At 53.2% G+C, this 13577-nt stretch overlaps 4 protein-coding genes across 4 annotated transcripts; 2 read left to right on the top strand and 2 right to left on the bottom strand.

Moving 5' to 3' along the window:
• Positions 1–180: 180 nt before the first annotated feature.
• On the top strand, positions 181–1333 carry B0T23DRAFT_218419 (HIT-like domain-containing protein). Its single transcript, XM_062833688.1, has one exon. It carries the CDS (start codon positions 383–385, stop codon positions 1076–1078), a length of 696 nt encoding a protein of 231 aa, XP_062690066.1. The 5' UTR covers positions 181–382; the 3' UTR covers positions 1079–1333.
• On the bottom strand, positions 1298–3100 carry B0T23DRAFT_386972 (NADP-dependent oxidoreductase domain-containing protein). Its single transcript, XM_062837655.1, has 3 exons — positions 2420–3100; positions 1854–2340; positions 1298–1780 (listed from the first exon to the last, which is right to left on the bottom strand). The coding sequence occupies exons 1-3, from the start codon at positions 2737–2739 to the stop codon at positions 1379–1381; spliced, it is 1209 nt and encodes a 402-aa protein (XP_062690065.1). The 5' UTR covers positions 2740–3100; the 3' UTR covers positions 1298–1378.
• Positions 3099–6157, bottom strand: B0T23DRAFT_456044 (Chs5p-Arf1p-binding proteins-domain-containing protein). The gene is made up of 6 exons (XM_062841258.1): positions 5708–6157; positions 5486–5612; positions 5284–5414; positions 4944–5224; positions 3911–4884; positions 3099–3845 (listed from the first exon to the last, which is right to left on the bottom strand). The coding sequence occupies exons 1-6, from the start codon at positions 5728–5730 to the stop codon at positions 3306–3308; spliced, it is 2076 nt and encodes a 691-aa protein (XP_062690064.1). The 5' UTR covers positions 5731–6157; the 3' UTR covers positions 3099–3305.
• A 481-nt stretch (positions 6158–6638) lies between these two features.
• On the top strand, positions 6639–13500 carry B0T23DRAFT_398604 (uncharacterized protein; the record flags this gene model as incomplete). The annotated part of the gene is made up of 3 exons (XM_062838373.1): positions 6639–6641; positions 6739–6801; positions 6892–13500. 3 exons carry the CDS (start codon positions 6639–6641, stop codon positions 13498–13500), a joined length of 6675 nt encoding a protein of 2224 aa, XP_062690063.1.
• Between the last annotated feature and the right edge of the window lie 77 nt (positions 13501–13577).

Below are 13577 nucleotides of genomic sequence, written 5' to 3'. Positions count from 1 at the left end.
GGTGCTTTGTGTTTGGCTTTGGGGTCTTTTCAAGATCCCGCCCCGAGCCTTTCGTCCCGAATCTCACTGAGCTACTATTTGGTCATCAGCTTGAAATCATCATACAAGAGTCATTACTGGTGTTTCCTTTTCGGATTTGTCACGGAGCAAGGCGTTCTTCTTGTTTGTGTCTTTTTATTTTGCCGTTCTGTCGCATTGGTCCTTCGGTTACGGGGCGCACTCAGCAAACAATCATTTTCGGCAGCACTACTTAGTGAGATCAACTACACTTCTAGCACTTGTCGAGATTTCTGTTGAGTATTTCTTCAGTTCAAGTTCAACTCGGGGCTTGACATATACAATTCTTCAAACACATCACTACGTCATACGCCAGACTGCAGCCATGGCTTTTTCAACCGACAAGAAGCCACCAGCAACACCAACTCCACGCTCCATCGTCCCCGACGCCAACACCTTCGACCCCAGCCTTCCCGCCTCCAAGTCAGGCGCCGGCGCCAGTAACACCACCACCTCCTCCTCCGATACCCAACCCAATTGTCCCTTCTGCCACATCTCCTCAACTTTTCCCCCCTACCCCCCTACCTCCCCTCCTTCTCCCTTCCCCCCTTCCACCTCCACCTCCCCCCAACCACAAACCTTCCTCCTCCTCTCCACCCCCCTCCTGATCGCCTTCCTCGACATCATGCCCCTCTCCCCGGGCCATCTCTTACTCTGCCCCCGCCGGCACGCCGCCAAACTCACCGACGTGCTTCCCGATGAAGCCGCCGAATTGGGGCGCTACCTACGGATCCTCTCGGAAGCGGTGACGCGGGCGACGGGGATTAAAGACTGGAACGTGGTCCAGAACAACGGGATTGCCGCTGCGCAGGTTGTTGAGCATATGCATTTTCATATCATTCCTAGGCCGGGGCTGAGGGAGGCTGAGAGGTTTACGAGTACCATGTTTGGGAGGGGGAAAAGGGAGGATCTGGATGAGGACGAGGGGGAGGAGTTGGCGAGGAGGATGAGGGGGTTTGTGACGGAGGTGGTTAGGGAGGAGGAGGAGGAGAGGGGGCTAAGGGAGAAAGCGAAGCTGTAGGCCTGGCTGGCTTTGGCTTCGTTTTGGGACTTTGTTGGGTTATAATCGGGCGATGAAATCTCTGTGGTCTTTGCTTGGCCTGAGGGTCTGGCGTGGAGTTCGTACTCTTGTGGTACATACCAAGTCAATGATGTGAGCGGGTTAGCGGGGTTGGTCGGGAGGGATGTCACAGATGTGTGGTCACGGAGCATAGCCAGTTATTAATCTCGAGCGAGCATTTTCTGATGTCATTATTCATTATTTTTCATCTATGGGGGGAATATCTTGCCAGCATCCTCTTGGCTGCACGGTGTACGACGTTTAGTCACTGTCACCAGCACCGAAGAAGATCTTAACAGGCAACCAGTCATCGCCGCAGACCTTGAAGCTGTTCTCCTTGTGAACCTCATCAATCTGAGCAATCTCCTCATCGGTCAAGCTCCAGCCCTCGAGATCAATGTTGGCCTTGATACGCTCCTCAGTGACGCTCTTAGGCAGCACACTCCAGCCCTTCTGGACACCCCATCTAAGGAGAACCTGCTGCACAGTTTTGCCCTTGGACTCGGCGAGCTTGGTGAGGCTGTTAAGCTTGTAAAGCGGCGAATCGCTGCTACCGAGGGGCGAATAGGCCGAAGCATGAATGCCCTTCGAGCGCAGATACTCGACGAGGTGGGGGGATGGGTTACCAGGATGAAGTTCAATCTGGTTAACGGCCGGAACAATCTGTAATTATATGTGTGAGGACCTCATCAATTCACAACGAAACTTGAAAAGGAAGAGCACAATCTTAGCTTACCTTGGTGCTCTCGGCGCTCAAAAGCTTCTCTAGGTTCTTGACTCCAAAGTTGCTGACACCAATGTTCTTGACCTTGCCGGTGTCAACCAGCTTCTGCATCTCGCGCCAGGTGTCCACAAAGTCCCAGTCGTTGTACACCTCCTTGGTGTTTCCCTTGACAAGACTGGCGGGCCAGTGCATCAGGTAGAGGTCAACGTAGGGGGTGTCCAGGTTCTTGAGCGACGTATCGATAGCTTCGGCGACATGCTTGTGCCAGTCGTTGTCCAGCTTGGTGGTAAGCCAGATCTTCTCGCGTGGGACGCCGGAGGCCTTGATGCCTTGGCCAACCTCCTTCTCGTTACCGTAGGCATACGCGGTGTCGATGTGAGTATAGCCGGCACGTAGGGCAGCCTCGACGGCCTTCTCGACCTGACCAGGCTTGGACTGCCAGGTCCCGAGGCCAACGGCGGGGATCTCGTCGCCCGTGTTGAGCTTGTGAGTCTTGCTGCTGTTGACAGTTGTAAGCTTGGGTGAGCTGCTTCGAGGGGTTCCTCCTGGCACTTCATCGCCAAAGTAGAGGTACTTACAGAGGAGCCATGGTGTTTGTTTTACTGAAGAAATGTCTGGTGGTTTTTGTGATGCTCGGTATTCTGGAGATTGCGCGTGAGACAGGCAACATGAAAGACAACAGAAAGTTTGGATGATTGAGAATCAACGACGACTGGAAGGGCAGTTCAACATGATTTATAAGGCTTGGAGCCCCTCTCTTAGTCAACCCCCACTTTCTCCTCCCACGAACGGTGGAGAGCCGATTCCTATCCGTTCCAATGCAGTCTTCTCCATCATTCTGGTGCCTGTTTGTATTACATACTTTACGAGCTGGCTCTGACGGATTTGGGCTCTCCATCCCACGCTTCTATGTAGTGTAATGACGTTGATGGGCACCATAAGGTACCATAGCCCCGCACCTCCGGGGGTAACAAAGAAGAGCAACCTAGCTTTATGCAAGTTCCTGCAGGTTCCAAGGTCGAAGCGCGAACTGGGCGGCCAAACTCCAGATGGTGGGGGGACGCCGCTCTGTGGAGCGGATTGGGGACAACTGGCGCAGGTCCCGTCATAGGCTCATAGCTAAGACGGGAAGGACGGGTAGCCCGGCCCGATGACCGGGGCTGGGAATCGCCCCGGAGTTAAAACGGGGACCGCTATAAGCCGGGGTCCTCCCGCCACTCGACAGTCCACAGACCTAAGACTCTAGGAGTCTAGATAGGATCAACCGGAACTTAATGCTTATCTTGTCTCATCAGGCCGCTCAAATTCTCTATTAATGATAAAACTCGCTATCATACGAACAACTCCGCGACTGCTCTCCATACGCAGAGGCATCATGTATACGTCCATACCACATGTAAACGGCCATGGTCGTCTCTCAGCCATCACTTCATCAGCAGCACCCCAACATCAAACCCCAGCAACCTAGCCGTCGGTCCCGCTGCTGCGGAAAGTAGCACACAACGCCGCATAGTGATGCGTCAAGTCCAGCACGTTCTGTGGCAGGTTGGTCGCTTGGATGATACTCCTGACCTTCACAGCACCCTCGTCCTCGATGAGTGTCCGGATGGTATGTAGTAGTTCGGGTGAGAATTCGCTGTACCACCGATACTGCCAAGTTACCAACCTAATAAGAGCGGCGACACTCTCGCGTGTGCTCTTTTGCTTCTCAAACACCTTGAGAATACCGGTGAGAGCCTTGGGGCTGAAGCGCTGACCCAAGCACGCCCGGTATGCCTCAACCGCTTCGTCCGTATGCTGTAGGCGTTCTGCGAGACTGCCGAGAATCTCCCACTCCTCCGCCGACTTTTTGTACTGCATACTCTGTGCTCTGTACTGAGCCATCTGGGTGCGCCAAATGGTATATACGCGAAGATCTTCGTAAAGGACCATGAACAAGCTGTCTAACCACCGTTCACATAGACGCTTGTTATTGAGGCGAGAGAAGTGATCCTCGTTATCACCCTATCATGTGTTAGCATCGTGTCCAGAGTAAACTGCCAAAGGGAAGCATCGGCTTGGAGACGTACGTTTTCTTCGGCCTTGCGGACTACCTCTGGGTCGATAGCGCTAGGAGGTCTCTCCAGGCCTTCCGTTTGCTCAGCAGCCAAAGTAGCATTCTTCTTTTCGTCCTCAACCTCTTCAGTTTCGGCACCCTCCTTGGGAGCGGTTTCGCCATTCGTAGTATGATCCGGGCTTCCACGCAGCGCATCGGTGCTAGCATTGCGCTTGACAGGGTAAGAGGGCTCCTGCTTCTCGTTTCGATACTCGTCTTCCATAACAAAAACGTTGCTTCTGATCTTGAGAAGCTGATCCCAGCCAATCTTGGCAGTCATCTCGGTGAGAATGCTGTATGCCTGCTTGAACGTTCCCCGATACGCAGCGGCGCGAAGACCAAGCAGACTTGGGTCGACCTGCTCAGAGAACCTCGAATCTGGCTCGCTGTCGATTTCGTCCAACCTGGTCTCTGGGAGGGTCGGTAGGTTAACGTCTTTGGGTTCTGGCATAACAGGCGCATCCTTGTCCTGGTATGTGAACATGGGACACGAGTTGAGGATGGTCAAGGCATTCTCCCAATCCTCCATTGCAACGTAGACCTGGGCCAGTCTTGCCCACGTGCCGAACTCACTGGGAGCGGCTATCGTACTTCGGTCTGCACAGCCCAGAGCCATGCGTAGTCTTTCCTCCCTCAGTTCTGGCGTTGGGGCAGTTTCGGCCTTTTTGAGAAGGAATTCGGCCTGGGTATCAAGCATAACGTAATCCATGGGCGATTCCTTGAGGGCCTCGTACAAAACACGGACTCCTTGCACCTCCTCGTTTCCCATGAAGAGCACTTTTGCCAAGAGCGAAGCCACTTCAACGTTTTGCGACCGAAGCTTCTCAAAGAGATTGATACCGGAAGTGTGGCGTCCTGTTGTGGAGAAATACTTTAGGAGGCCGGCTGTCAAGTGGTTAGAGACATTGTTTGGCACCTGCACCACGGAGTCGGACCCAAGTTGCCAGCCTATTATAGGAGAGTCAGTAAATCGCTTGTACGCAGGGTGAACAGCTGGGGAGTGGTACCCCTAAAGAAGAGCTGCTCGGCAGCGCTGAGGAATTTGTGTTCGGTCTCGGTACTGGAAACCGGGTTGAAACGCCGGACGCCCATGATCTTTCTGATTGTCTCGCCGCTTCCATCGTCGGCATACGAGTATGCGCGGAGAACACTGCAGAGGTATGTTTCGAGCCAGAGTTCGTCGGTCGCCTTTCGTTTTTCGCCCCGCTCGTCAACGCAATAGCTCTCTACGGAGCCGGGGAAGGGAGCGTGTACACGCATGTCGACGCGGGAGAAGGCATTGTAACAGCTAGAACGAGGGATTGTTAGGAATAGCCCAGAACGCAGTCGGTCAAAGAGTGGTATTACCAATAAGTTCCTTCGACGGTTTTGGCAGTGGCGGAATTGCCAAACTCCTTGTAGGTCAGGGTGTTGATGTAAGCAGCCAGACTGGCCGAGGAGGACGCGTCGACGCCGGTGACATGGTGATAGACACCATACTGATGGATGCGCAGGTCAGCGATGGCTGTCGTGTTGCATATGGATGAAGTCGGAGAGACTGGTTACGTACGTGCTTTCCAGGGTTCTTCAGGGGCTGCTTGACCAGGTGTACGAGGTCGGGGGGGCCAAGCTCCCTGAGAGAGCTCAGAGACTCGGTACGAGTGTCAACCGCTTCATGCAGTATCTCTTCGGTGATCCTGTGTGAAATCAAACGTTAGTTTCGGCCTAGGTGCGCTTGGTTGAAGGACCCAAGACAAAGGGTGGACTGTAACTCTAAACGGGAATCACGAACTCGGGGACAGCTGGCGCAACCATGGTGAGGGCGATGGACCGCCAGGCTGCGGCGGGATGTTGATGGTTGGTTTACAGTGGTTAGAACAGAGTTGAGAGCAGGCAATCTGGAGGCGCAATTGCCTGTGTTGTCGCAATTTGTCGTCGCCAACAGTCAGCCGCCCTGTTTGTCATCCAAGGTCGGGACGAGAACGGGGAGTTGATTGACCGAAAAGAGGGATCGTCGACTTGATGGTTCAGCGAGCCTATTCACAGCTGTTTTGAGTTGAGATCCGGTTCGTGGATTGGTGCTTGCCTTCCAAGGGCGGCGGGCAGCGGGTGGGGGATACTCCTTCTGGCTTCGGGCCCGGCCCATTAAAGCCAGCAGTGCATGTACACTACCGCCAGCACATGGAAGCTCAGCCCACCTTGTAGTACGGCAGGAGCTCGAGCTCTCCAGCTCACCCTGGGCTGCGTGTCTGGCTGTCCGTCATCGCAACAATGGAAAACAGGGGCAGGCAGGCAGCTAGAAAGACGGGAGCACAGGCCACACGCCCATCCCTGCCATTTCATGCACCGCCGGGCAGCTTCGGTGATGGGAGCTTTCATGTGCCTGCCGTGACGGGATGGAGTGTGAACCCTGCTGGCACACCTCCGCATGGAGCACACTAACAATTAATTTACCCAGCACCCGGCTCTACGGTAGTGTACTAAGCAGTGTCCAACAACGCAATCGCGTCTCACTTTGGCCCAGGTCGCGACTCTGACGACTACCTCTACCTTACTTCCCGTCGACAACACTACCTCACCAGGCAAGACAAATAATCTTCTGCCTCTTAGCCCAACACTTAATCACTGGGCTACACCGTATACCACACCCGGCATCTCTATACCGTTGCGCCGTCACTCTTATCACTTGTTAACCGCATGAAAAGAGTATCGATTCTGGCAACATGGTAAGATTGGCCGGCAGCTTGGGGTGTCCTCTTCAGCGCATTTTGTGGAAGACGGCCAACCTGCTCACATGTCTGTTTTCTGTAGCCAACCTTTCAGGCGATCAACGTCGAGCCCGAAGAGAACGTCGATGAGGAAATCGACACAACCAAGCAAATTCAAGTACATATTGTCTGCCCGTCGTGATTCTCGCCAGCTCGACCGCTTATAGAAGTCTTGTGACAGGTCGATGATGCCTTGAAACTATTCCAGAACGCCCTCAAGCTCCACGCCCAAGGGCCCCGATTCTTTGACGAAGCCTCCGACGCCTACAATGCCCTTTTTGAGTCCGAGATTTTCAGATACCCCGAGAGCAAGACCGAGTACGAGCGCACTGAGGAGCGACCGGATGGCACTCTTGTCGTTGAACCCACCCTTGCCCAGGGGCTCGAGGTCGGTGCTGCCGATGTAGATGGGATCGCCAGCACTCTACCGCAGACCTTGTACCTATCCTTCAAGAATCACGGCCAATTCATAGTCGATCGGATAAAACACAAGGCACGGGCCAGCAAACTGGGTAGCGAGTTCGATTACGATGAGGCCGCCATTCAACATGACGCCAAGAAAGCCTTGGACGAGTTCAGCGCCGCCCTCGACTATGACCCATCCGATGCCGACTTATGGAGGAAGACCGCGAGGATTGCCGCTTTTCTCAAGAGCGCACGAATTAGTCGCTACAGTCTGGAGGCAGCTGTGGAATTGGACGATGACCCTGCTGTTACCGATTTTGAACCCCCTTCGCTCGCCGAAGGATTCGCTGGCGAACAGCTCAAACGACAACTCGAGGTCCTGGACGACAAGATGGCCCTTAGCCATCCTATCATGAAGTCATTTCGTGAAAAAGGTCTTCCGAAATTCTTGGAGCGTTACCTCGATCCCATACCATCACTCCCTGATTACACCAAAACAATGGCTGCCCCAAGACCGGACTCTGACGAGGTTGGCCAACCTCGTCTTGTCATGAATATCCCAAGCTACTCCTGGACAGAACTTGGTATTGCGTTGGTTCACTTCGTGGCGGAACATGGGTTTTCTGGTCAGGCTGTCACGATCCAACTACCAAAAGGAATTGTCGAAGATGAAGATGTTCAGATGGAGATTGATAAGCAGTTGCAGCCTCCCGAAGAAAGTACACAGGAGGAGGCGGCGGCGGTGGCGGCTGAAGTCACTTCGGCGGAGAAGTCTGGGGCCCAAGACACCGAAGAAGCTGAATCCAGCTTTAAAGAGACCAAAGTTACCATTGTCGAAGAGGCCAGAGCGGCTCAGCCCCCAAAGGACCGAACATCTTCGTTGCCGACAAGAAAACGTTCGCAATCTGCCGCTGGCATACCAGATCCAGGAGATGAGGAGAAAGGCGAGACCAAGAGGAGCAAAAGGACGAGGCGAAGGGAGACAGCACCGGAGGAGGCTATGGATTCTGCCACACTTCTCGCCACTCAGCTTCAGCCCTTCCAAGCCGCCGACCAGAACCTCTTTCAAATGACCAAAAATTTTCTGGAAAATCTTGGAGTGACAGACCGAGATACACTGGACAGGATAACCGAGATCCTGGATTCCTGCGCTTCGGATGATCGGACAAGTAAGATCCAGAATCCTGCTACGACTGATTTGCGAGAAGCAATACTTCATTTCGACGAAGAAACTGCAAGCATCCTGCTGGACGGGAGAGAAAGTCCACCACTTAGCCTGTCTGCTTTCCTAGAACACTCCAAATCACCATCCCAAAGGGCAATTGAGCCGCCCCAATTCGACGATGTACGAAATATTCGTGGTTTCGTCACGAGAATGAACTCAGGCTGGAATACAATCCAGGATGTCGTCTATGAGTATGTCAAGTCTCTTGCAGAGAGCTACTCAACAGAGAAATGGTCAGATCAGATGAAGGTTGCTGTCGTTCAAGTCATTAGCCGATTGGACGAAGGAATCTACGAACGAGTCGTTTACGACCTTGAGCAATGGCAGCTGAGCGACGCGAGCGGGCACCAGCCTCCTACAGATATTGTCGATCTGGTTTACATGCTTTTTGAGTTACATCTTGATGTGTACGAGCGGATCACGAACCCTAACAGCGTCGTGGAGCAAATTACGCGGACTAAAGCGCGGATAAGGTTGGGGAGGTGGTGGGATTTAGCTACGCAAGTCAGCCGGCGACGCTATCTCGGAACTGATGATGCTTTGACAATCCGCTTCCTTTGGGCAGCTGTGGTCTTCATTACAGTTACTGAAGGGGTACCCCGCGAACACATTCTCAATTGCTGGCATAGTCTGCGCGATCATCTTGCGACAACTACGGTCCCCGATATTGTTCTGCCAAACAACGCAGTGATGCCGGAGATTTCGGTAGCCGCTGCCGATCGTGAAGTTAGCAAGCTCACAACCATGGAGTTTTTCCTGGGTCTCTTCCAAGAAGAACAGGACAATCCCGTGTCCGTTATCGATACTTTGGAGCCTGTGCTTAATCCCGAATCAGTCTGCATCAATAGCCCAGCTGCTCCGAACCCTGCTAAAGACGCAATGGACGAAGACACCGAGCCTGCTGGAAACATTAAGTCCGTCAAAGATTGCGCCAGTCAAGGGCTGCAGGACCTGTGGAACTTCATCGAGAAGAGCAGCACTGATCTCCGGTTACTGCTCTGGTCGAGGCTCGGCGACGCCTACGGCAAAATCAAGTACACCACAAAACAATTCTCGTGCTTTCTGCGGAGTATCGAAACTATTGTGCACGATTTTGAGCGAAAGGACTACGTCAACACACCACAAGCAGCTCGAAAAGAGTTGTTCATGACAATGCTCAAGGCCCTAGATGACCAAATCATTCAGTCGTTGCATCTAGCGCTGAATCACAACAATTCGTTCGACATCATTGATGAGGAACACATCAAGACTACATCAGCCGCTCTCGCCAAGGTTAGCTGTCTTCTTCACGTTGCTGCTATGTACGAAGATGAAGCCAGTGTAGGAATCATCCAACCTCCGGCAACTGGATCTCTAGCTGCATCATTTCTCAACAGACTTCGGGAGATGCAAGTGAGAACATGGTCCCTGCAATACACGGTTCTGAAGATGGGGATAAATCTTCACCCAGACATTTTCCTGACGCCCGAAAATGATCTGGCCGATTACTTGGCGGCCGTTCACCAAGTCCTTGGTCTAAGGAAATACTGCAAGTCTTCCAATAAGATCTTCCTCAAGATGATGCGGGTCGAACTGTTGAAGCTGAAGAATATCGAAAATTGGGAAGACTATCTCGGCCAAGTCCTCTATGACCTTCATGGCCTCAAGCTTGGAGTAGGGATCTGGGACGTCCAGGAGCATGACTGCCCACCTGAGAAGCTCGAGAAGCGCCAGGCATTGGCGATGGTGGAAAAGATCAGCCTCCTTGCTCACCGAATGACAATGAAGGACCTGTTGAAGTCGGACCTCAAAAACACCGTCGAATCGATGCAGCAAGCGATTGGCTCTGCCAAGTCAACAGCTCAAATGATGCACAATCATCGGAACTTTAACGAATATTTAAAGACCCCGATTCACCCATTGCATCTGTACAAGGCCCTGACCGGCAATGTCGACCTGGATGCAGTCACTATCAACACGCCGGATAGCGCACCCGCGAAGCACGGCTGGTTCTTCTTGCTGGGTATGATTGCCCTTACCAAGTTCAAGGGTGTCGACCTCAACCGTCGCCAGACTCCGGGTGCCCTGGACGATTTACGCATTGCAGTCACCTTCTTGCGATTACAGCTTCAGTACACACCAGACAGGTGGGATGCTTGGTTTCGTCTTGCCGAATGCTTCGACTATGAGTTGGATGATATGGTTCTTTGGACCGCTGATAAAATGAACAAGGACAGAGCAGATCTTGTCAAGTTCCAGCGGCAGTCAATTCATTGTTACACTCTCGCACTATCACACTCTTACGCTTCGACCTCAGACCCCAACGTCTACGCGTTATCGGGTGGAGATACGGAGGCGCTCTATGACCTATACCACGAGTTTGGCATGCGAATGTATGCATCAAGCCGTGAACCATTTGCCATGGAGCCCTTTATGCATTCGGACCAGCACCGCTTCTTCATCGAAGTATCGGGCAATGGTACTTACAAGGAGATATTGCATAATCAGATGTCAGATTACCAAGTATGGAAGTTTGCTGCGAGCTTGTTTCGGAAAGCCATGGCTGGCAAGCCTAAGGACTGGAAGAATCCATACATGATAGCGAAGTGCTTATGGAAGATGTATCAGAAGCCAGAGGACGAGCTCGATGAAAAGAACAGGCACGGCCGACCGACAGTTCAAGCGGTCATCAAGGCCCTTGAGAAAACTGTCGAGGTTGTTTGGACGCTTCCCAAACCTCGGCACGGCCAGGATCCGATTCTGGAGCCACACTACAAGATCCTATCAGTCATCAATAAGCTCGTTACCCGCGGCGACCTCCCTCGCCAGGAAGCTGCAGACATTCTGCAACGACAGCCACTTGCTCCTGGTCGCGGTGAACAGGTTACGCTTGAAAACGATGAGGACTGGCACGAGTACATGCTCAGGTACATGCGTCACTTGAGAGATAAGGACAAGTCAAATTGGCAGCATCGTATGATCATTCGTCATGCTCGTCTCTTGTTCGACGGTGACGAGATTGGAGATGAGGAAGACGAGACGAAGAAGGAGGCAAGCAAGGAGGCTGCTTCCAAGGCCTTTGCGGTTTTGCGCGAGAACATGTTCACCAAGACGATGGTGATGAACGTCTGGAAGTGTGATGCTGAACGGCCCGGTCGTCATCATGTCTACACGGAGCAATACATCCGGTACATGGCCCGGCTGTTGGCCGTCATGAATGACAGAGCCAACCTTGAGGCAGTACTGCGACGCATTCGGAAGAAAGGTGTCGACTTCTACCACTTCAGCGAACTATGGCAACATGGCGTGCAGATATACCTCAAGATGATCCGGAAGGCATTCAATATTCCAGCAAATGATGAGGATCCTTTCAAGAACGTTGCACCAGAGGACTTTGAAGCGGTGGCTGAGAAGATTGTGGAATGGGTCATCACGCCAGAGGCTGAGAATCATGCCGCCCTCAACGCCATGAAGGAAGCGATCGAGCTCAAGAAATTGAACGCCAACTTGATGAAAGCTGGACCGATTGATGACTTGATCAATGATTGCTACTCGATCATCCATCACGAAATGGTTCCTGAGCGAGCTGTTTCGGAGACGCCGCAAGGCGGTGATGAATATAGCCGGGCTGGTGAGGGAGAGTTGACGACGAAGCCGGCAGAAGGAGAAGAACCCAAATCCATGACTCTCAGCATCCTGCCGGCTCTTCAGGAGAGAGAACGTGCTGCTGCTGCTGCCGCTGCTTCAGGTTCTCTGCGGGCCCCGTCCGAGCAACCCGACAAAATGTCAGAAAAGCAACTATCCTTTAATGGGGACATCGCTCACCGCGGTCGCAAGCTTGGTGTTCGGAGACCGGATGTCCTACGCAAGGCCGAACAAGCCGTGTTGAGGGCCGCAGAGGGCCCACCGAAAGCCTTGTCCGGCGTCACCAGATCATCACGAAAAGGCTCCGTATCTAGTGGTAGCGGAAGGAAGGGTCAGACAACCCGTGATGAAGGCGCTGATGATGATAACGATGAGACAGACGAAGATGTTACTCGCCATGATGACGAGGATATTACGATGAAAGACGCCGATGATGAAGACAACAATCGGCCTCGCAGTCGCCGCAGCAGAAGAGGACAAGACGATACCCAGATGGCCGACGATGAGCATGAAGAAGAAGCAATGTCCTCTCCTCCTGGTAGCGTTCACGACTCAGCCGACGACGAGAGCGATCTCAGTGATGTGCCGGCTGACTACGAGGACGATATTCCCCCATCCCTGCTATTCCCCAACCTGAGGCGGAGCGTAGATGCCTCTGCCGCCGGTGGTGCCGTTGCCGCGTCTGCTACGACCCCTCTTACCCCAGGCAGACCTACGATATACAGTTCGAGCTCGGAATCAGGCAGTAGTAGCGCTGACGAGAAGGCAAAATCGGAGCCAAAGCGGACGCCAAGGAAGCCGAGCTGGCATAAAAGCCAGGCAGCCAAAGCTCAGCATGAGCGGCCAGGAAGCAGTAGCATTGATCAGCATAAGGCGACCGAGGGTGGCTCAATAGGACCGATGAGATGGGGTTTGAAGACTGGCCGACCTCGTAATGGCAGTGGTGCGAGTGCTTCTGCTGTTGTACATGGAGTGCCGGGGACGGAGGATGCTGAAGAGGAGGAGGAAGATGAAGTGGAAGGGGAGGTCGAAGATGAGGATGATGATGAAGGCGAGCACGAGGACGCCGAAGAAGCCGTTGAGGAGGTTGGAGAGACAGAGGAAGAGGGAGATGAGGATGTGGATGTGGATGAGGAGATGGAGGACGGGGAAGGCGAGGGAGATGTCGAAGAGGGCGAAGAGGATCATGAAGACGATGAAGATGCTGAAGCTGAAGAGGAGGGTGAGGAGGAGGATGAGGAGGAGGCCGAAGAAGCTGAAGAAGATGTAAGGCCAGGCGAGCATAAAGGTGATGTAGAGGAAGACACAGAGGGAGACGAAGAAGAAGAAGAAGAAGAAGAAGAAGAGGAGGAGGAGGAGGAGGAGGAGGAGGAGGAGGAAGAGGAGGAGGGTGCTGAAGTGGTAGAGGACGGAGAAGGTAATGAAGGTGATGAAGAAGAGGAGGAGGAGGAGGCAGATGAGGAAGAAGGTGATGAGGAAGAAGGCGAAGGCGAAGAGGAGGAGATTGGGGATGAGGATACGGATGATGAGAGTGAGCATGACAGTTCGACAAGAGGAAATTAGGGGCCTCTACCTTGGTTAGGGTCGCTTGACTCAAGCGCAGAGTCATCGGGCCCCGAGGAGTTCGACGAATTTGTCGA

This window comes from Neurospora hispaniola, assembly GCF_033458365.1.
Source record: "Neurospora hispaniola strain FGSC 10403 chromosome Unknown B0T23scaffold_7, whole genome shotgun sequence".
Lineage (NCBI taxonomy): Eukaryota > Fungi > Ascomycota > Sordariomycetes > Sordariales > Sordariaceae > Neurospora > Neurospora hispaniola.
This window is presented reverse-complemented; position numbering and strand designations above follow the sequence as displayed.